The 24,558-nt window shown below is 38.2% G+C and overlaps 1 protein-coding gene across 2 annotated transcripts in view; it reads left to right on the top strand.

Moving 5' to 3' along the window:
- The window catches only part of LOC139459799 (discoidin domain-containing receptor 2-like), a 159,488-nt gene extending 135,781 nt beyond the window's left edge, over positions 1-23,707 (top strand). The window contains exons 5-13 of one of the 2 annotated variants that reach the window (XM_071241478.1): positions 1,184-1,331; positions 12,451-12,975; positions 13,390-13,548; positions 14,094-14,507; positions 17,158-17,480; positions 18,248-18,375; positions 19,162-19,359; positions 20,096-20,330; positions 21,134-23,707. In XM_071241478.1, the coding sequence (XP_071097579.1) occupies positions 1,184-1,331; positions 12,451-12,975; positions 13,390-13,548; positions 14,094-14,507; positions 17,158-17,480; positions 18,248-18,375; positions 19,162-19,359; positions 20,096-20,330; positions 21,134-21,466 (2,463 nt within the window). In that variant the 3' untranslated portion in view covers positions 21,467-23,707. The remainder of the gene's footprint in view (positions 1-1,183; positions 1,332-12,450; positions 12,976-13,389; positions 13,549-14,093; positions 14,508-17,157; positions 17,481-18,247; positions 18,376-19,161; positions 19,360-20,095; positions 20,331-21,133) is intronic. The other variant, XM_071241480.1, reaches the window with a different exon arrangement.
- Positions 23,708-24,558: the final 851 nt, after the last annotated feature.

Consider the following 24,558-nt stretch of genomic DNA (forward strand, 5'->3'; position numbering starts at 1 on the left):
GTCACATATAATCATTTCAGGCTGTCGGCGAACCACAAAATTTATCTTTCAACTCTGTTTTTTTCACCAAAATAGTATTCTAATAAGAGCCCTATATTTCTAATTTGGAGAGCGTCCTGGGCGCTTATTACGTCGAATACAGTAATAAGTATTTTCATAATAAAACAAAACATTTTTAGGTTTTTATATATACTATGTAAGTCTTTCTGTTTGTAGATTGAGGATTCATAATTACATTTGTACTCCTGTTTGCAGATACATATTATTCCAAGGCAATGACAATACCTACAATATGTTCCCCCCGACCCAAAACAAGTTGACCCATGAAGATCCAGGGTAGAATAGGTCTTCAGCAACCCATGTTTGCCGTAAGAGGCGACTATGCTTGTAACAGGCGACTAATGGGACCGGGTGGTCAGACTTGCTGACTTGGTTGATGCATTTCATCATATCCCAATTATGTAGATCAATGCTCATGATGTCAAACACAGGATTGTCTGGTCCAGACTCAATTATTGACAGACTGCAGCCATATATCTTGAATATTGCTGAGTGGGCGTTAACAACAAACAAACAAGTTGACCCATGAAGATCCAGGGTAGAATAGGTCTTCAGCAACCCATTCTTGCCGTAAAAGATGACTATGCTTGTTGTAAGAGGACACTAATGGGACAGGGTGGTCAGGCTTGCTGACTTGGTTGATGCATGTCATCATATCCCAGTTACGTAGATCGATGCTCATGATGTCAATCACAGGATTGTCTGGTCCAGACTCGATTATTGACAGACTGCAGCCATATATCTTGAATATTGCTGAGTGGGCGTTAACAACAAACAAACAAGTTGACCCATGAAGATACAGGGTAGAATAGGTCTTCAGCAACCCATGCTTGCCGTAAAAGATGACTATGCTTGTTGTAAGAGGACACTAATGGGACAGGGTGGTCAGGCTTGCTGACTTGGTTGATGCATGTCATCATATCCCAGTTACGTAGATCGATGCTCATGATGTCAATCACAGGATTGTCTGGTCCAGTCTCGATTATTTACAGACTGCAGCAATATATCTGAAATATTGCTGAGTGGGCGTTAACAACAAACAAACAAACACAAGTCAACCAAGTTTATATATACTGTGTAAGTGTTTCTGTGTGAGTTGCTAATGGTTCTTGTTTGTTTGCAGATATTCCAGGGTAACGACAACACCTACCATGCTGTGCTGCAGAACGTACAGCCGCCTATCATAGCCAAACGTGTGAGGTTTATTCCCTACAGCCAGCACCCACGGACAGTGTGTATGCGAGTGGAACTCTATGGATGCACATGGGATGGTAAGGTTTCCCTCTAGCATATTTCTTTGTATTAGAAGACAAAGAAGGGGATGGGATTGGCAGGAGATGGGATGGTTTGTGTGCTGTCATGATGGCTTCAGAGGCTGGGTCATGAAAAGTTTATGTCTGGTTTAGGAACATGGTTGAGTGAGTGAGTGAATGGGTTTAAAGTATTGATGCCTGGACCCCTGAGAGTGGAACTTCATTGGCTGTCATGACCCTAATAGTAATCACATGGTGCTGACATTGTAACCAACCAATACACATTTCATTGGTGACCTGTGTTGCCCCAGGATCCTGACAGGGTACTGAACCATTTGACTAACATCTAGTCTCTGAAATGAACATATCGTACAGAAAAAACAGTTGTTCAGTTATCTTAATAAAAATATAATAAAAGGGAGCCCAGTGACTCTCTTTATTTTCAGATACTGCAGTAATCTAGACTTACCAAACATTATAGACTTGCATGGGCTGTATTTGATATATATTTGTATCAGGGTCTGTAAGACAGACTAATGAACCATGACCGATAAGTTCATTCTCATTCTAGCATTGCTCCAAGTCTGTACTGACTGATATTCCCATGGACGTATGGTCATTCTATCCTAATAATAGGCAAGTTCTTGATAAGCAGACAGTACAAGGATGCCAGTCTTTTGTAATGACAACTTGTTCTTATAATTTATTAATCTAGGATTTATGATTTAAATTTATTATCATTACCTTTCTTGTGCAATTGTACCAGACTTGACCCCTGTAGGTGTCCTGAAGCTTCAACATTTATCTGATACTAAAAAACTGCCAAATCGGTAACTCAGAAGGAATTATTCTATGAATGCAAACAAATTTATTTCATTATTCAGCTGATTCTTACAATTTAAAAAGAATGTATTGGCCCTGGAGGCCCTGTTACTCTTGTTGACAGGTCTGGAGATTGTACAGCTTCTTCTGTTAACCTTTAGCCTGCTGAATTATTTTCACACTTCTTACCCCTGCCTGCTGGATTAATTTTAGCATAAGGCGCTCTAAAGAGGGTGGGTGATTTCAAACAGTCAGTGCCTCATTAAACAAGGGCCAATTGAAGAAATATTTTGCACATTTATTCCTGATAGAAAACTACACAATTCTATATAAAAATATCCTGGTGTTTTCAATCATACCAAGGTTAAGACCAAAGCGAACACAAAATTTGTTAATTTTCTTGAACTTACCTGAATTGCGTTATTGAAGGTGGTTTGCATTTCATGCTAGGAACCCTCTAATATCGTAACATTTTTGCAAATTGATTTCAATAATCATATCTCCGATATCATAATTTTAATTGAGTAAAAATTCGGGATTTATAATCGGCATATATCAGCGCGATGGTAAATTATGAACCATTTCAGTGAATTTATTATCTAAACGTTAAACAGAAAAATAACTTAATTTTCGAGGTCATCATGTCGGTTGCAGAAATACGAATATTCGGGTTAATCTGACGTGTCATGTTATAAAATTTGCAGGAAACATTAAATGACTTATAAATATTCACTAATCCTAATTTCAAGCGTTTTGGTTGAATATTTACGATATACAAAAATAAACAACCCGTGTCATGATGCTAGTAGACGTCCTAAAATCAAACATGGCGCGCTTCGCCCAACCTCCGCATAACTTATTGCTATTTTAATATCAACAAAGTTTACATTGCCTTTATAAATATAATTTGGCGAAAGTTGACGATCTTCTCAATCGAAGAATGTTTTATTCGTCATATTCCAATAAATATGACGAGAGAAAAATGAAAATAAAGATCGTGAATTCTGACAGCACTATTTCAATTAGTGCAAAGGTCACCGGATGTGATGTCACAGACAGGGGTAGTCTGCTGATAAGCTTTCGAAACAAAACAATTACAGTAAATTTTGAAATAGTTCGCCTATCACATACAGCAAAAATATAAGTCGATACACAGTATCAGTAATCACCACTAACATGAAATATAAATGTGACTTTGACGATATAATTCGCGTATTAGTTAATCCGTTTTACCTTGCATGCTCCCGTGACCCGGAAACGGTAGACGATAAATCAACATGCCACATGCAAGTTTCTCGGTATCTTTTATTTGAACTTCTGTTGATATCTAAGAATCACCATTCAATGTTGTGAATATAAATGGGACATGATTCATATTTCTGCGATGTACATGCTGATAAGTTTCACTACAACAAGTGTATCCCACGTAATACGTCTATGGATATCGTCGATCAGCAAGATCACCCTCAACAACAGGTGCGCGAAAATGGGCTTGACAAAACGTGTTTCAAAATAACATCCCCGCGTTGCTGAAAATGATAGGGTATATATAAGCAATAAAATTCTACGTACATATTTTCGGTGTTAGTTCCACATTACATTTAGGATAGTTTTCCTTTCGGGAATACATTCATAGATTCTAGCATGATTTTAGAACAGTTTCACGAAGGATTTCTAAATTTATTCCCAAAAAATGAAGACCACCATGATTGCGCATTGATGATAGATTTGTAATTGTTTAATTATTTACAGCTTTTTACAGGTTTTAAAATTTTAAGTTATATTTAATAGTTATTTTTCCCACAATGATGGTGTGTGGGGACAGTAAATATTAGTCTTTGCATCAACACAGTGTAACTGATCAAACTTCAATTATTATCTTTAGTTTAAACATATTTATTCAACAATTATTATCTTGCACTCTGAAAATCAACTATGTGAATAAGTAACTCTCTGATGTCATCATTTTAATTTTAGTATTCCATGAATAATGATTAAATCAGATCCTTAACATATACATACTAAACTCATATGGACATTAATTTTGTGCATTATGTGGTTTGTTTCCAAATAAAACAATTCTGAAATATAATTTAATAGGAATTAATTTAATTTAAATACAGTAACAGTACATGACATTTTTGTTTGTTTAATCACAAGAACCATGGTGGCACATAAGCTGGTAAGTTTGCCATAGGTTTCTTAGAAAATGCTATCTCAGTCTTCTGGTTGGAATGAAAAGAAACATGCCTGTGTACATGTTTACCCTTGCCAGGTGTATTTTTTCCAGTCAGCCAATCCATTACTTTTGTTCACCTTATATGGTCTATTTTATACATACAGGTACTGCTTCCAAACTGTTTTTTCTTTGTATGCAATCACAGTATCACAACTTCCTCAGCTGGTGTGTATAAAAGTTCCCCTGTCATCATGAAAAAAGAATTATAAAGGAAAGTCATATTTTCATTCAAAAACATATCTGTCTTTCCTTGAATACTCTTTGTCTAAGTGCCAGAAATGTAAGTGTCATAAAAAAAATTAAAATTTTTTTTTCATAAGGACTTTTCTTAGATAGACCTAGGTCTAAGTCAAACCATGTGACTAGTTAGGTAGAATTATAACCTTATAAGCCCTCATTTCTGAGGTGTCCATATTTTTCACATTTTTAGGACTAAACGTGATCCGTGTAGATCTGCCTGTTTTGTTATGTAAAACAATTTCTTGTCTTAAAAAATGAGAAAAGGAATCATTCAGACGAATTTCTTTTATCCCATTGATTCACGAAAATCAGTTGAAATGTACAGTGGTGACTTTTGTACCCGAAATTTCTAGTAATTTGTTACCCAAATGGGTATGTGATTTTGTAGATCTACCTAGAATTATTTCAAAGATATACATTAATTTGGTGTCTTAAACTTAACATAATATCACTTTCCTATCAAAACAATTCATTCTAACTTAGGTTTAACCAACTTAACTGGCCTCTCCTTCAGTGACAATACGTCAGTTTTCTCTCAAAACTAAACAATCAATTTCAAGGATCACAGTCATAATCATATTTGGAACTTGATGAAATATTTTATTATGTGTTCTGTTCATCTACATTAAAACATAAATATAATTATAGATCTATTGTCTTATTTTCTTAGGTACAAATTCACAAAGTATTTTGGGTACAATTTAATTTGTTTTGGGTACAAAATCACACATATATATAAATAGGAGCCTAGAATCTATATATATTTACACTACCTCGTTGTGTACCAAAATGTTATCGGTTCAGAGGACGGGAGGTTCTCAGAAAGTTTTCAACAACATCTTTAATATTTAAATTGTTCTTTTTGTAATGTTAGACCAATAACAATATTATGTTATTATGGCATATCAATACGTTGGATCGCTCTCCGTTGAGCTCGTTTATAGAAAATATTTTAAAATTAAAATCATCGAGCGTGAAATCCATTACGGTTTCGGATTTAGACTTACACATTTTATGGCGACAATCACGAAGAAATATGAAACAAATAAGAGTGAAGACTGCTCTCCAGATCAATAAATAGTAAATAGTTGACGAAAAATAGTAAATTATGTATTTTCTTTTGAATTTGAATCTATTTCGGAATTTCTTTATGATAGCTTACCAACTTTTGCATATTTTGCTTCCATGTGTCACATGCGGTACGTGCTTCCGGTTTTAGAAATGATAGCTAAAATTGCAAGTATTTTGATTATTTCTCGTAAAATGCATTATTTTGCTATTGAATGGTTTACCTAGAATGTATATCAGTTCAGATTTTGCGTATCATCCAATATTTGTCATTTTTCGCAGTGTTTGTTGACTTTGTTCGACTCAACAAATCGCGAGTTAGGCCACGCCCAAACGTATCGCTGACGTTTGTCGGCTTGGCAATGTGTCGGAAAGTTTATCAAACGAAATCATTTGCAAACTCTTTAAAAATGAAATTCTTTTTACAAAGATTTATACATGCGTGTCAATAATTCTAGAAAATTAAGTTAGATGTAACAAAATGATTGTAATAGTCTAACGGGATAACTATGCATGTGGAGTTGTTTGTTTACCGCCGTTGCCATGATCGTACAAGTTCCATCCAATCGATGATGTTACGATTCAGATTGTTTTTGTTTACAATTAATTACACCGAAAGTTGCTAATTTTTAGAAATAATGGAACATGAGTGTTTTCCTTTCGTCAGCAAACAAAAAATTATGATCGAATAGGAAAAATGATGAAATTATAAAGAAAATATCGGACTGCATGCCGCTCAACGTGAAGTGCCAAAAGTCAACAATGGCCGTTCCTGGTAGATGTGTGCCGAGAAGTTTGGCCGAAACTTTTTTAACTCGCGATATTTTCTTTTTGAGGTAAATAAATGACTGAACGTTTTGATATTGAGCAAGCTGAGCATTTATGCATGTCATACGTAATTTAAATGTTACGCAAAGCCTTCTTGGTAAAAAGATATGGCGAGTTTTATTTTGGGCTGTTGTTATGCTATTCGCCTGTCGAATGGGTTCGACATCAGATGCACGGGGATGGACACCTCTGTCGAATGGGTTCGACGTTAGCGTGCAGAGCTTTAAACAAACATGTCATCTGTCAAAAGCTGGAGTTTGAAATTGTTTCCTGTCTCTGACAGACATCCAGAGTCTGTTCAAATCTTGCCTGCTCCTCCTATTTCACTCTTTGAGAATTTTGATAATGGATATCATATCATCTTCATCCTGTGCCCTGTCGTGGGATAAAAAGTCTGGGATAAAAAGGCTTCTTCTATCATTGAAGTACCTCAAGAACTCACTTTGTGTTATTGTGAGGCTTAGATCACATCAAAAGGAATATCTGAGTTATGTCTGAGTTTCACATTACTGCTGACTTTCTGTAACGTTGTCTTTAATGCTCACATGTATCCATTTAGTACACTTTTCAACAAAGGCTACAGGTATCACTGTGGAATAGATATATATATACATTTTTACTGAAAGCCTAGGCAAGTCTAGATGAAACTAAACCAAGTCTTTACAGAAGAGGAAAGGTTCTTTTTAAAGAAAAAAAGTTACAATTATTTTTTAGAAATGTTTTCCTAGACTACATGTTAGCGTATAAAGTTAAAGTAAATCTGTCAGTTTTACCTTGAACTGAAATCATCACGGACCCAATACTGTGAAGATTCAGGTCAGAACTGGTCCTCAGAGGCTACGGGATTGGGTTGTCAGGCTCGCTGACTTGGTTGATGCATGTCATCGTATCCCAATTGCGTGGATCGATGGCCATGATATCCATCACTGGATTGTCTGGTCCAGACTCGTTTATTTACATGCCGCCATCATATAGCTGGAATATTGCTGAGTGTGGCGTTAAACAACAAACAAACAAATAAACAGGCCCAACTGTATGTTGATATCAGATAATATTGTATCATCAGCCTCTATTCGTACAACTTCCAAGGACAGGCCTCAAATAAGACATTCAACAAACCTGGCTTTGATTCCCTGTGAGTGTTACAAAGCAGATCAAGGAAGTTCGTGAGACATGACAGAAGCGCCATTTTCTTGAACTGCTGTAACCAGATTCTGTATCTGTCAAAGAGACCGATGCTATCTAAACAAGGCCCAGTTTCAACCGAAATTCTTTGCAAATGTTTTACACCTATGTTTCTGTAAACAGAACGCCCAGGTGCTTTTCATTGGTCGTCTGTTTGTTGTTCCACCTTATGTGAAGCTTAAAGAAATAAATTATATAACGCCCCAAAACCTTTAAATTGTAAGTTGTAGCCGATTTTTAAACAATTATTCACCAGCTAAAACACCACAAAGGTGTATTCTATAGTTCAATATACATAACATGAACATCGATAACAGACAACAAGATCGCACAAGTTTTCTACACTGCAGTCGGTGTCCCAGACCCTGGAGAATAGGGCTGGGACTGGTAACTCAGGTACCCTTGTCGGGGGGTACTGAGTAGGACGCGGGTACCCACAGGACTACCCGGACCCGTGGTTAGTCACGTGATATATTGTTTAATGACAAAAATTATCTAGAACTCTATGGTTACACTAAAGTCACTAATGTTCGCATTTCTTTCTGACTATGCACCCATCCCTTCTGATTTTTCAGATGGTTGAATAAAGAAAAAGCTTAATTCAACTTCAGTGTATGAATGACCAGATTGTTTAATACGTGTATCTAAATACGTTTTGACAGGGCTATGCTAAAAATGTTCCCAATCGGACTTTTTGAGACATCTCCTGAGACCTACAGTGGGTACCCGGGTAGGGTCGGGTAAAAGAGGGGTGGGTACCTGGGTAGTAAATTTGGACTCGTCCCAGCCCTATTGGAGAGGACATTAAAAAATTCATCAAACTCAAGTCTAGAATGATTTAGCAAGTCTAAATTGAAATTAAGTCTTGTTCCGGGCTCCATTTGGATTTTACTTTTTATTTTTTAGATGTATATTTTTAAATAAGATAACTTTATTTCTGGGCCTCATGTCAGTCTAGATCTGTTTCTGTGGGTAGCCAGGCTAGGTACTTCACTCAGTCCTCTCCATGCTGTGAAACAGGAAGCCTGTTTTCATTGATAAAGACAGTCTACTGGCAGGAATGGCTGGTATTTCAAGTCTTACTGGTAGCAAAATACTGGCAGAATGTTCATAAACACTAGAACTGGGGTTCAGATGTGGAGAGAGAAATTCCCCAAACACACCTTGGGATACTCTGCCCCACTACTGCCTGAACAACAGGGCTTTTGGATGACTGTAGAGCTCAGGCCTTTTCCTACTTACTCTATTACCATACAATAGAGATGGAAGTTAGAAATCAACTAAGAGAAACTACCAATATTCATTACAAAGTTGAAAATTAAAACAATATTCGAGCAATAAAGATGGAATACTTATTGGTCAAAGAAGGGGCAAGTTACATGCTTGAGAGATTCATAAAAAGAGTGGTAGACTTTTGGTTAAAGCATTTGCTTTTCACGATAAGGACCTGGGTTTGATTCCCCACATGGGTACAATGTGTGAAGACCATTTTGGGTGTGCCCCTGCTTGATAATGCTGGAATATTGCAGGAATATTGATGAAAAGGGTTAGAACCACATTCACTCAGTCATAAAAAGATGCCACTGTCTTTGTTTAAGCAAGTAAGCTGTTGAGCGAAGTATTGGCTACAAGCCACCAGTTAGTTTACATAACACTACAACAGCCCTCCAAACACCAACTGGGCCATCTACCAACACTGTTTTTTGTGTGGGATATAGTTTAGATATGACTGTCTGATCATGGGGAGATGGTAGGGAGGAGGATGTGTCAGTTTATCATATCATGACCGAATCAACACATCTCTGTTGACGGCCAGCCACCACCTCACCTCTCAGACCACATTAATACATCCTATATTCTCGCTGTTTGTTTCCCAACCCACCAGCTGTCTATTCATCTACTGAGAATATTCCTTTGGCGCCAGAGCGGACATACCCCACCCAAGGCTTCATCTGTGAAATAGCTAATTTTGTATCATCTCATATTCTAGGATGTATGTAGCATTTCTTGGCTGAGGGTATTTTTATAGACAAGGGAGAAGACGGCAGTCCCTCCTGGTGACTGTTTATATGCAATGGTTCTTCAGGTGGCCAATAGCCTCCCTACAGGTGGCGCTAACAGATCTCCACCTGCAGGTGGTGGCCATCTTGTCTGTGTGTCATGCGCCATGTTGACCTACACTGGTTAGAGGGGATTACGTTTAGTGGTGCAGATGTCTTCTCAAAAAAAAGCTTCATCTCAATATTGGTATTTATTATTGGCCAGCAATGGTAGATGACATGACCACTAGTCTGTTGGTCCAAGACTTGTAAAAATCCAGAGGGACCAGTTGTTTCCTCCCAAATCTAGCTATTTTACATAAACCACAATTTTGAAAGCACCTGTGATCTAATTCGACTGGTTGGGTATTCTAGTTTGGTGATGCAGTCATGAATGAGTGAGTGAGTGAGTTTGTTTTTACGCCGCTTTTAGCAATATTCCAGCAATTAATTACACATTAATTGTGCCCATGTGGGGAATTGAACCCGGGTTTTCAGCGTGACAAGCGAACGCTTTAGCCACTAGGCTACCCCACCACCCCCAGTCATGACTTTGGATGATGATGATGATGATGATGATAAGGAATGATAGGGTTCTTGTGAAGATGAGATAAGGTTTACGTAACATTTTATTTAGAAGCAGTGACAATATTCTACAAACTACATGTGTATGTACATGAAGGACAAAACACACAGATACACTCCACATACAAATGAGGTATTTTATAACGATTTCATTTCCAAACAAATGTAATATGATATGTTCTTCTGTATTACAATGGAATGCTATTGCTGAATGCAGCTTGAAACAACAAACAAACAATATAACAAGGGAATGCATTTACCATGTTTGTTTGTGGTTTAATGCTTCACTCAGCAATATTCCAGCTATATGGAGGCGCATTTACCATGAGACTGCTCAGAGGAAAAGAAGTGTTAGACAGTCTGAACGATTTTTTACCAATCAAACGTTTTCATTAATCTTAATTGCATATCAGTGTACTTTTGCCTAATTGAGAAGTAATTAACAGTTAATTAAGCTTTTCTTTTTATGAACAAATGAGTTGAAAATTTCTTATGTACACACTCTTTCAAATTTGATAGAAAAACTGCAAGGGAAACCATATCCTGTGCAGTAAAACATTCAAGGTAGATTAAGTGAAATTGAAGACATTTTTTCCCTCTCTTTCTGTTGAAATCGTCTTGAATCCTATTACTACATTTTTCGTGTTTTCTTCTCCCACTCGTGGAAGTTCTGGTGTCACAAAAGTAGTTTGAGCTCCATCTGGAAGCGTTTCCATGTCAAACTGAAGTTTCTACACTAGGAAATTTAAGATTGCTGAAACTGGTATGAAATCGGCCTTTGGTGTATTTTTGGGTAATTGTCCCAAGTCGTCCCACATCTGTCAGTGAAGCCTTGACAGTAGAACCAGGATCGGTGAAATTTGAACATCAGAGAGCAAAGTCTGTTACACATCTGTGCCATCGTGTTCTTTTTACCTGTTCTGGAAGCAGCTGCTGCAACCAGTGTGTTTAAAATAATACTGACAGGAATATGTGCAACACATCACAATATGGGGACGTTCTGTCACATCATTGCCTCACACAGAACATCAGAGAGTTTGGAGGGTATCTTGACGGCTTATTTTTGCCAATTGCAATGAGCAAAACTTCACCCCTTGCCATTAATCTCATCTCACACATGACCTCGAGTATGAATTGCTTCCACTGTGTGGAACTGCTCTGGTCATGTGGACACTATTATCTGGAAATTGACATATTTTGGTGGCCAGCAATGGAGGTCTGTGAGAAAAACATCTGTTCCGCGGCTAATTTCCACAAAAGGGTGAAAAATGCATGGATAAAGTTAAGGCAAGATGGAAAATAAACAGTGATTAACAAATTAGCAAAAAGTGGAAATCCTGCAAAAACATGCCATGCCACTATTCAGAGTAAGTCAAGCAGAAAATGCATATATCAGGAGAGACCACACCAATATGACAATGCGTAGGGAAGTGTGCATGTCTGTTAGAAATACTATCATTATTTAAAGCAAATTTATGGTTCTGTATGAAGGTCTGTTGACTGCAATGAGACAAAAAGTGCCACCAAGGCTTTCTGACAGATTGGTTGTGAAGAATCCATCTGGTGAGAAAATTCTCAAAACGTAAGAAACTCCACCAAGTAATGAAACACAGATCTGTGTTACCGCTTTGGTTAGTTACGCTCATACATGGCCCATTGTGTGATGACGTACGTAGGACAACACAGAGATAGGTGGATTATATCAGACCACCATCATAAAGCTGAAATATTGGGTACAGGGTTAAAAAACAAATAATTTTTTAATTTGACGTTTACATGATATACAGCTTTTCCATTTGTCATCGCAAGCTCCGACGGTCATACAGTTTATGGGCGGATACAGCTTTTTTTAAAATGGGGGTGCATAATTAAGATCTATTTATTGTCTTTGGGGATAATTTATACAGAAATAAAGATTTTTTTTCGAAATAAAAAGGGTGTGTGCACCCCCACCCCCCCTTCCCCCCCTCCCCCCCACCCCCTCTGTATCCGCCCATGCAGTTTTGCTCTCACTCTATGAAGGTTCATACTCCAATGAACTCACATAAAGTGAAGGTCAATTCTTAAATAAACTAATAAACAAAGAAGAGTCACAAAGTCTTGCCGTACTAATGTCTATCTTTGTTTTCAGATGGTTTGGTGTCCTACTCCATGCCACAGGGAGACCGACGGGGTTCTGAAGTTGATTTGTATGACTTCACCTACGATGGAGACGTCAAGAACAAGTACCTCAAGGATGGCCTTGGTCAGCTAACTGATGGGGATGAAGGTCACACTAACTTCCGATCAGACAAGAAGGGCCTTGGTGTCAAAGGATTTGAATGGGTGGGATGGAAAAATGACACAACGTCTATGAAGCCAATCACCATTGTTTTCAAGTTTGAACATGTGCGGAACTTTTCCAAAATTATGATCCACTGCAACAACCTTTACAGCAAGGAAGTCCGGGTGTTCCGGAAAGCAATCGTCCATTTCAGTATAGGCGGAAAATACTACCCGGGACCTCCTGTCAGATATAATTTTGTGCGGGATGACTATTTTGAGGATGCTCGTCAGGTGATGATACGCCTCGAAAACAAAGTGGCAAAATACATCAAGATGGAGCTGTATTTTGAAGCGCGATGGATCATGATAAGTGAAGTCAGCTTCGAGTCAGGTAAACATTTTACGATGGCTAATCAAATTTGAATAGTTTCACTTTGGAATTAAACATGCATGTTAGCACCATAGGTTAAATGTCCAATGTTATGTGTTTAAATAAGTATTTGGAGAATTTGAGTTATTGACTGTTATTGAACTATATCAGTTTATGATGGGAATTATTATAATTGTCAAATGCGACAATAAATGTTATCAGCAAAATTCTGGCTTTAGAAGAACCCCATCATGATCCAAGGATGCCAACATTATTTTCGTGAATCACTGGTAACAGCAGGTTTTGGCTGTGGGTATTTTGTCTTAAGTGTACTTCAGGACATAGAAAATATTGACTCAGCCACCAAAGAAAGTTTACCCAATAACTTTTCAGGTAAGAGGCAAGCAATAATAGGAAGGATTTGTTTGTTTTCAGAAATAGTCACAGGTAACTTCACCCCAGAGACTGCTCCGCCCACAACGCTAGCTCCATCTACGATATCTACGACTCTACAGAGAGACCGCAGTGGGCAAGATGTGATTTTCAATATTGAAAATGAAGGCTCCAACACTCCCAAAGTAGAATATGGAGATCGTGAGTAGTTGTACCTCTGATAAATCATGATTTTATGTATAAATACAGATGATGTGTACGTGAGAAGCAGGCAGCAATAGTGGTCAAAGGGAGGCAACTCTTACGGTCTCCTATCATTCAAGTTTGAGCAAGTTTACTCTTCCTTCTCAATTCAAGGGTGGCAACCTTACAGTTTATTTTATTTTATGAATATACAATATCATTAATATACTTAAGGGAAACAACTCTCTTAATGATATACTAGTTTACACGCTTAATTCAAATCATAACCTTTGCTATGTCACAACTGCCCCAGTGAAGATCCAGGTTAGAATGCTTGTCGTAAGAGTCAACTCACAGGATTGTGTGGTCAAACTTGCTGATAGTGCTATGATGTCAATCACTGGATTGTCTGGTCCAGAATTGAATATTTACAGACTGTTGTCATATATCTATCATAAGGGTGAGTGAGGTGTATAACAAGAAGCAAAACCAAAACAGTTCTATCCTTATTATTTTTTCATGTTTTGTTAAATAGTATTCATGTGAAGTTTGTTTCACTTCAGGCCCAGCATCACAGAGCACAGATACAATTACGAAAAAGGGAGAAACAGCTGAATTCGATGATGGATACATTGGTGTTATCATTGGTGCTCTCGCTGCACTGATTGTCATTCTTATCATAATCATCGCTATTTTCATCATTCGGCACAAACGTCGCAAGCACAACAATAACCGTCGCAACCTCAAACCAGTGGTGGATCGCCATGTCACAATAAACCTGAACGACTTGCGTGGATCCACAAACGGTAAAATTTCAAATGGTAATATGTACAACAGCGTGGCAACAGAAGAGGGGGAATCGGATCGAGAGACTTATAGTGCCGCTGACAAACTGGGCAAGCCGGCCTACCTGGAACCCAAAGACACGATTCAGGGGAGAGAACTCCCTGAGCTACCCGCGAGTCCTGAATCTGGTGGTTTGTAGCCAAATTTCGATCCAGCATGATAATTTGAAATTGTGGACTACGCTGACTTCTAACTCTTGTTAAATGTATTTCTCAATGACAGAAGTGTTTCTTATTGCACCGAGTTCACCATGCACTTTGGTCGTGTGAAGAGTCAAGTAGACAGACATGTTTTAACTGTAGGAGGAGTGACAGTAGATTGTGATGTCATGTGACCTGTCTGAAGTGTTGTGTTGTGTTTTCAAATGTTTTTCTGCTTCATTTTGTGTCATAATCTGCTGCTTCTCTCATGATAATTTTGTACTTCAGCATGACGGATTCATTTCATAAATTTGTAAGCATTGTCATCTGAAGAATGTCAAAATCAGCTTCAAGACAGATGTGTTTAAGGACAGTTGTTAAAGAGATATTTGAATGTTTTGCTTTAACAGTCCAGATCTGAATCATTGCGAGTGATACCCTTTTATTTCATTCAATTTCTATTTTCAACTATTAGAAGTTTGTGTGAATTGCATGACAAAACACATCCTCTCTATCTCCAGAGCTGGAATTTCAGTAGCCCCACACTAACCCCTGGTTCCATTCCCATTTTTTTCGCAATCCCAAATGACCTGCTCTTGATTTTCAATAGCCAATTTGATTTGCTATGCTACTCAGTCTAATGGACCAATCAGAATGCACGTTAGAAACCAGCCTCAATGTTTAGTTGGCGAGATCAACAACATGGCAGCCAGTCCCACTGATTATTTTACAGTTTGCAAGAAATTCAACATGGAGAAACTGTACTGAAAGCCTCAAGAAATCTCGTTGATGGGAAAGGATGTCTTCATGTCCATTAAAATTGGCAATTGCTTTAGTTTCTATGTGATTGGAGTTACTTCCCTTTCCTTTATCTCGACTGTGTTTGGTCGGAAAATGTTAATGAAAATCAAGGATGGGTAATTTGAGATCGCGAGAACCACGGGAATGGATCTGGGAGTTAGTGTAGGTTTACTGACATGTGAGCAGTGGAGATACAGAGGAAGGACAAAACACAGATCTTAGTTTTTTTTTATCTTTTGTGGTCACCCTAGATTTTTAGTTTCCCTCATTTTGGCCACACAACACTTCACGCTGGTCAGCTAATATTTTCTCATGTCTAACATCGTGTTCATCATTTGCCACCTAGACAGTGCTGAATTTCCTGCTTTGTAGACGCCATTTCATTGGTTCTATTTCTCTCACCGTAGCTTTTGGTACCCGATGTTTGTCATGTGACCAGTTTGACAAAAAGAGACACTTCTGTCATGTGACCTATCAATTCTTTCCAAATCCATATTATCTCAGAAATCATAGGCTACAAAGTCACAAATTCAGCTGCAAGTTAAACATTATAGAAACTCAGTTGCTTGTAAACATTAGGCTTGTTCAGTTCTGCCATTGGACTATAATTTTATGCAATTAATCAAATTCAATAATTCCATCAAGTGGGGTTTCGTCATTCCAATGGTGATGGTTGAGAATTATGAGACAGTCACAGAACTCCGTAGAGTATTTTCTGTCTTCGCTAAAAGATCCAAGCCGCCAACAGTACTTGATCCTGTCATAAAAATATACCTTTTGTGTTCCCTTATGAAGGGCTGATGCCAAATTACCTCCCCTTGATCTACGGTATCCTTGGTAACAATCATCCTAAAATAAAATTGACAAACCTCGACCTTATTACACTACACATGGGGGTAGATCAAACTTTATTTATTAAATATGACCCATTAAGTTAACTTTTAATTCCAGTTATTCACACAGGTAGTTTGCATCATAGAATTTAATTAACACATAACCACAGAACTTGTCTCTAAAGTCGGCCATCCAATAAATGAATCTCTAAAACTTACGAGGTAACCTATATTTTCAATTTCACTCCCCCCTCACCCCTACCCTGTGTAACAAATGTTTCAGTATAGCATCCCAAAGTACATAGTACCCCAGCCGTTACTGGTGATAATAACAGTCATTGTTATTGTTTATGATTTAATCATGATATGCATCAGTTTTTGATGTCTGCTAAATATGTGGCTTGTTCTGTGATACTAATTTGCCATCTTATTTACATGTTCTAAAGCATATTTGTGTTTGTATAATTATGGAAGAACACCTATTAAACAGAGCCTCCACATGTCCGTTTATCATAAGTTGATGCATGTCATCGGATCACAATTGCATAGATGGATGCTCATGATGTCAATCACAGGATTATCTGGTCCAGATTTGCTATATACAGACCGCCGTCATTTAGCTGGAATATTGCTGAGAGCGGTGTTAAACAAAAACAAACAAACATAGGTCCTAATTTCCTGTACAATCAAAAACTAAAATAACTCCCATGTTGACTAAACTTACAAAACTAAAATTTGAAACACTTTTGTAGTTCCCAGCGTTTCACTTGTACTTTTCATCAGGAAGGGATATATCCAAATTAAATCACTATCGCTATGCTATAACTGTATATAACACTATGCTATAACTGCATATAACACTCACAGAAGACGGTACCTTAACCTAAACCAGAACACCGGATTGGTCAATTGTTCCTCTTACAATGGCATTATTTCATATATACTCGTATATCAAGAGAACCAGTAGTGAGATCAGTTGATCATGAGACCAGATCCTTGTATTCCAGATTCTAGAGACTATGCTGTACCTGACATTACCAAGTCTGCACTGGTTGTCAATCTGCCGCCACGACCTCCACGACCTCCGATGTTACTTCCTGCCATGAATGGCAGTCTTGACAAACCTCCCAACTACGACGCTCTCTATGCTGCAGCTGATATTGTCAATGTCCACGGCCCCAACATTCCAAGTTTACAAGGCGTCAGTGGAAACAACGTCTACGCAGTACCAAATGCTGACCTTCTATTAAGCATTGACTATTCTGTGATGGAATTCCCAAGAGAAAATCTCCGCTTTGTGGAGGTGCTTGGGGAAGGACAATTTGGTGAGGTAAATGACCAACTTTGTTCAAACAAATTGGCGAAAATGGGTAGAAATTAACGGTAACTAGCCACCAGAAGAAATGGTAACTTGATACTTTGTTCTTTTGAATATTGTAGAGATTCCAAGATAAAATAGGTTCCATGTTTGGCACCAGGTTCTCGTTCCACAAAGGGTCGATCGTAACCTCTGTTCTATCATCTATGGTCGTAACACTTTTGTGGAAAGGAGCCCAGGCCATGATTTAGCATAAAATCTTTGTATTGGCATGACCTCTGTAAAAGACAGCTGTCACTACTTGTCTGCATTAAAGTGTGGATCGATGCTCATTCTATCAACCACTGGTTTGTCACATCTAGTATCAACTTCCCAACCGATCTCCATTCTACAGCTAGAATTTTCTGATGTAGTGAATTCCCAATAATTCACTTACTCTCAAAGTACAAAGAACAGAAAAAGATGATTTTGTTTTTTCACGTGTTTTGCATCATTATAATAGAGTGTATATTTATAATGCACAAAATCCATACTAAAGGATGCTCAAAGACTGCTTTATTATCCCAGTCAAGGGATTAGTGTGCATTCAATTTTCATTCTCAGCTCCCTGGGGAGTATACATTCCAAGCTGCCTGTGAGGCGCTAGAATGGTCTTGTTATTATATAATTAAACCAGGTACCATTCAACGCTGAGTTAACAGAGGTATATTTCGAATAAAGTCGAACACGACTGTTGTATTATTTCCATGATACCTAACTGGCCTTGGTTCTGACTCTAGGTCCATTTATGTGAGGCTCTGCGAATCAACGACATCCTTGGTGATGACTACACTATGAGCAGGAACAACCCAAGGTCGATGCTGGTAGCCGTGAAGATGCTGAGGCCGAATGCTGATGACAGGGCCAGGTAGGGCATGAACTGCAAGTCTCACAGTTTGAAAGGGGGCGGTTGGGTAGCCTAGTGGTTAAAGCGTTCACTCATAGTGAAGATCCGGGTTCAAATCCAGACATGGGTACAATGTGTGAAGCCCATTTACAGGAGTCCCCCACCATGATATTGTTGGAATATTGCTAAAAGCGGCGTAAAATCATACTCACTCACTCAATCACAATTTGAAAAAGATGAATGGAAGTTTGTACTCGGAAATTCCAAAGCCACTTGTCCTAAGCCTGAGTCTAGTAATATTCTGTTCAGTCTAGTAAGCTCAGGGAATAATAGTTCACATAATAACACTAATTTCTACTGAAACTCAAGCCAAGAACCAAGTTTGGGCTAGTAGTCGTTTTTGGCACAGACTACCACTACGGCCCGCACAACCACATCTACAATTATTACACTCATAACCACATCTAGAACACTAGTCCACATGCCCAAGCCTGTCTCACAGTCCCTGAACCATGTTATTTTCCCTTCTACCCAGCCTTTACAGTAATGCCAGAGCCCTAAATGAAGCAAGTCTAGATTTGCCACAGGCTGTCTCACACTCCCTGTGCCATGTTATTTTCCCTTCTGCCCAGCCCTTACTGTAATGCTTTGTCAGTAATTGAAGCAAGTCTAGATTTTCCTCAAGTTCAGGCCCCATCACTGTGGCTCCTTTTCTTTTAAATGAAGTTGCATGTTTCTAAATGTTTCCAAATATTTGCATCCAGTCTACTGCTGCCCCATCCTGCTGACATGATCTTTCTATTGCAGATCTGACTTCCACAAAGAGATTAAGATAATGTCGCAGCTGAAAGACCCCAATATAGTGCATGTACTGGGTGTGTGTACACGAGAAGAACCACTCTGTATGATTGTAGAATACATGAAATATGGCGACCTCAACCAATTCCTTATTGATCATGTTCCTGAAAGTCCAGTTGCCGAGGCAACGAATGCCAAGACACTCAGGTAAGGCGTTCTTAGTGAATTTACGGGTCTGTGATCCGTTCTGGAAAAATGATTAAGTTTTTTTCGTATCTTATGTTTATGTGACATACAATTGCAGTTCCTGTATGAGGTGCTGTCCTATGTTGGTTTTATCGCCCACACATATATGACGGTCATTAGGGACCTGGGTGCCAATGTACAAACCGATCCTAATGCTAAGGTGATCGTAACTCCCATACCTTAGCACTTACTTACGACAATAACTGCAATGGCACCCTGGCAAAAGCTATTTAGATAAACGTACAAAACAATCTGATCCTGCATACACTGAATTTGACTAGAGCTTTATCTTTACTCAAACATATAAAAGTCAGAAGGAATGCGTGCGTAGTCAGAAAGAAATGTGAAATTATGACTTGTGTGTAACCATGGAATTTTATTTTTTATTGTCATTAAGCAAAATATCACGTGACTATCCAGGGTGTCCGGATATCCCTGTGGGTCTGCGGGTCCTACTCAGGACCAACCAGGGACTACTTTCACAAAGCTATCTTAGCGCTAAGATGATCGTAATGCCCATACTTTAACATAGGCTTACAACAGTTGTAACGCTAAGATCGCTTTGTGCAAGTGGGTCCAGATCTGAATCCCCAAGTTACCCATACCAGCTACACAAGACTCGGACACTGCTACCTTCTTTTGCCCAATCTTGACATCATTCTATCCAATTTTAACCGTGTTTTCTGATTCGTTTCAGCTATGGCTGCTTGATCTTCATTTCATCTCAAATCGCCTCTGGCATGAAGTACCTGGAATCTCTGAACATGGTGCATCGAGACCTGGCCACACGAAACTGCCTTGTTGGGACGAACTACACAATAAAAATCTCTGACTTTGGCATGAGCAGATCTCTGTACAGTGCCGACTATTACAGGATTGAGGGCAGGGCAGTGCTGCCAATACGCTGGATGGCTTGGGAAAGCATTCTCCTGGTAAGGCACATGGCTGTATGTCTGTGTGAGACAACGTATTGTGCAGGGGTAGAAACTCATTTTGTTACCAAGTCCTTGTGATGACATATGCTGGTGTGGCAGTTTCTGCTCAAAGGCTCTTTTGATCAATGTCATACCTTATGTTAAGGCATGTTAGACTTTGGAATATCTACACTCACTCCACAAACTGACCATTGTAGTTTGACTTTGTGAAACCATGGTATACTTGTACACTCACTCACTCACTCACTCACTCACTCACTCACTCACTCACTTGACAAACTGATCACTGTAGTTTGACTTGGGGACACTACGAAGTAAATCTACACTCACTCACTCACTCACTCACTCACTCCACAAACTATTTTCTTGAGGTTTCCTGCTTTTAATATTATAATATAATTCATTATTTCAACATAATTGCTAGTCCAAGGGCACCTTGACCTCATCAGGATTTCAGATCAGTTCAATTTCTACAGACAGTGAATGATTGTCATCCAAAATGTCAAATCTGTTCATGTCATAGAGGGGCGGTCTGGTAGCCTAGTGGTTAAAGCGTTCGCTTGTCACGCCGAAGACCCTGGTTCGAATGTGTGAAGCCCATTTCTGGTGTCCCCTGCTGTGATATTGCTGGAATTATTGCTAAAAGCGGCGTAAAATCAAACTCACTCACTCACTCATGTCATAGAAGAATGTTCTATCATAAGTAGATAAAGCATAAAATTATCCTATTGCCTAATTCGATCACTGCTTGTTGTTTACTTTGTAACCCTGCTGACTGTTTACATTTCTTTCTATCACAGGGAAAGTTCACATCAAAGAGCGATGTGTGGTCATTTGCTGTGACACTATGGGAAGTCCTTACATTTGCCAAGGACCAACCATTTGATGTACTGACTGACGAGCAAGTTATTGAAAATGCTGGCCATTACTACCGGAACGATAACCTTCAGGTGTATTTACCACAACCTCCAAACTGTCCAAAAGAAATTTATGACCTAATGCGAGAGTGCTGGAACCGTCAGGAAAGTGAGCGCCCCTCCTTCAGGGAAATCCATATGTTCCTCCAGAGGAAAAACATGGGCTACAATCCAAAAGACGAAAAACTCAGCCAAATAACTGTACCAGTATGTTGATGTCCCAGAATTCCTGTGACAGGAAGTGTGTGGTCCGCGCGACGAGCTAGTCAGACAGAAACACATATCACATGACTTTGAGAGAGATCAAGTCCTGTTCTCGTTGCCATACTCCATGGTTGTGCACTTGCTTCCCTTCCTGAGCTGGAGAGCTCCAATCAAGGGAGGCAACAGCCTTTAGGGTGCTATAATTTTCAGAGTGTGAATAACTGTGTCGTTTGTGAAACCAAAGGTGTATAAGGTACACTGTGAACAAAGATGGCCGGGGTACAATGTATAGTATCCATGGTTACGGAGAACTCAGTGTGGCTATTTTTTGACATTAGTGAAATATGTGTAGCAACGTAGCCCTGGGACTAAGTCACAAGATGAGTGCAGGGGTAGATTCATTATTTTGTGTTTGAAGGGCGACTTTGGAAGAGAATACCGATGAACAATGGTTGTTACAGTGTGATTGGATTGACTCACTCCAAGGGGTCAAATCAGACCTATGATTTCACAAAATGATTACACTGCTCAAAAGTGACAAAATATGGTTACAATGGACAAGATTCCATGACCTTTTAATTCATGTGTTTGCTAGGACACGAGATATATGTCCCATTCTTGGAAGACTTGTATTTTCATTTCAAGATTCTGTTCGTAGAGCAGTGTGTTAGATAATCTTCTACAAGATACTTGAGGATTTCTACGCGTCCCTGTTGGATAGTTTGGGAGACAATGAAATACAACTCAAGTTTGTCGGACGTCTACGCAGAATCCCAAAGACAATTCAAGCCATGATATAGTATATAAAATACTTGTACGGGACACTTCATCCCTCTATCAGCATGTTAGAGGGGAGTGTATAGAATTTTGTACTTATTTTTGTTTAAATACATGTGAAATCATGTCAAGAGAAACTATTATAGCCATGCTTTAGTCTGAGACTCAAACATATTAGTCTGTCTCTCCTCATTCATTCAATCTTCCAGAAATCAGATGCATCACTCAGTTTGGTTTACCTAAATACGAAATATTTATTAACAAATATTTTATACCTTCTATTCTGAAAGAACATAGGGTTATTAATCAAGGATTTAAATGTATAATAATAGCTCAGTGCCTGTGATTAAAGAAGATGATTCATGTTAATATACCTGTAGATACTGGAAATCATTCCACAAGTTTGACAAACCATTTTTGCACCTTTAGCCTGTTCTGTAGGTCACATTATTTATTCTAATTGTAAATCTTGACATGAAACGTAGAAATGATACGACCCAGATGTTTTCTGACGGACAAGATAACAACTAGTCTATGAATATTTTAATACTTACCGTATTCAACGTAATAAGCGCCCCGCTCCAATAAGCACCAGCTGCGATATTTGCTTATACATTGGCAAGTGAACAATCCCAATTAGAACCCCTTCCAACTGATCAATGTACACAAGACTAATTTATTCGGGTATAATACACACTCGTGTGTTATATGCACCCTTAATTATGGGCAATTAAATTCTGGAAAAATATATCTGTCGTACATAAACATTTTAGGCTGTCAGCATAAACCATGAAATTTATCTTTCAACTCTGTTTTTTTTCACCAAAATAACATTCTAATAAGAGCCCCCTATTTCTAATTTTGAGAGCGCCCTGGCGCTTATTACGTCGAATACGGTAACCTGATTTGTGAGTTTATGTATTTACGTTTGAAGCTAATACTGTACATGACTTCAGTATCATTATGTTATGACATTATGCTTAAGAGCTGTATGATATTTTATAATATGTATATATGGCTATCCGTCACTGGTCATGTCCCCTCTTGTATGTGGAGTTTTGGTAGTGCTTGTTTGTAACTGGGAGGAGAAACAGTGATATTATAAATCTTGCTACATTAATAATTCCATTTTCTCAAATTTTCCAAAGATGGCGTAGATTTTAGAATTGTGTTTTTGCTTAGAATGATAGATCTATCTTGTTAGCAAGAGAATGGATAAGTTATTTAGGCCATTTTATGATGGATGAATTACACATACTGGTGGTAATCCATTGTAGGATGATTTCATGTCAGATGACAAATATATTGAAGCAAGTGGAGAGTGGTGTCTTACCACATCCAGCCCATAACATACGAGGGTACAATTCAGATATATTCAGCATTCGGACAAGTTGTAATTCTGAAAATGTTGACATACAGGGCAAGACATTTAGGTTAAATCTGAAGCAGCCATGTGATGGAGATTTAAGAAAACTTCTTATTTCCTTAGTTGACAGATGTGTTTTTGTTGAAAACAGGTTATGTAGCTTAGATAAGATCTTTCATCATTTGACAAATTGATAGCTTAATGATTTCAATTAACACTAGATTGGCATTTATTGTTTAAATGTCAAAATATTTATAATTAAAATTATTTTATGTCATTTTCAGATTTATTTTGGTCATTGTTTTTATATTTGAAATTGGTGAGCCAGCGAATCTAATACCAAGATTTACAAATGTGTACGGCCTTGTTTGAAGACATGATCTCAAGCAGGTTATCAAAACGGACACTTAAGAAACTATATCAGAGCATGACATCAGGAACCACTCAAGATATCTTTGAACTTTTCTATATATATATGCTTGGAGCTTTAATTACTATTTTATTCTTGTATTCTTTTTCATTTGTTGTGTGTTTGGAAATGGCAAATAAACACTTTAGCACATAAATATAACCATTGTGCCAAAATCATATGCTTGACAATGATCATTTAATCGACATGACAACTTTGCCAAGGTTGGACAGACACTCACTTCTCTTTTGTTATATACTGTTACAGCATTCGGACTTTGTGTCACCATCATTTCGTAGTTTTGTATCCATGTCTTGTGTGTCGAAAATGTCAGCTGTTTTCTCTCTCAACCAAATGAAGACCACCGTTCTGGAACTAGTGTAATCTCAAATATTTTGTTTGAATTCAGAAGAATCAAGTTAAAGGACAATTATGATCATCATTCAAATTAGTATACATTCATTCTAATTCAAGTGGAATTGATTTTAGTCATTGTTTGTGTTGTCAGTGTTATTTTCATAAAGATTCAATCCAATTCATATATACCACTGA

The sequence above is a fragment of the Haliotis cracherodii genome, unplaced genomic scaffold (genome assembly GCF_022045235.1).
Source record: "Haliotis cracherodii isolate W230 unplaced genomic scaffold, xgHalCrac1.p SCAF_13, whole genome shotgun sequence".
Lineage (NCBI taxonomy): Eukaryota > Metazoa > Mollusca > Gastropoda > Lepetellida > Haliotidae > Haliotis > Haliotis cracherodii.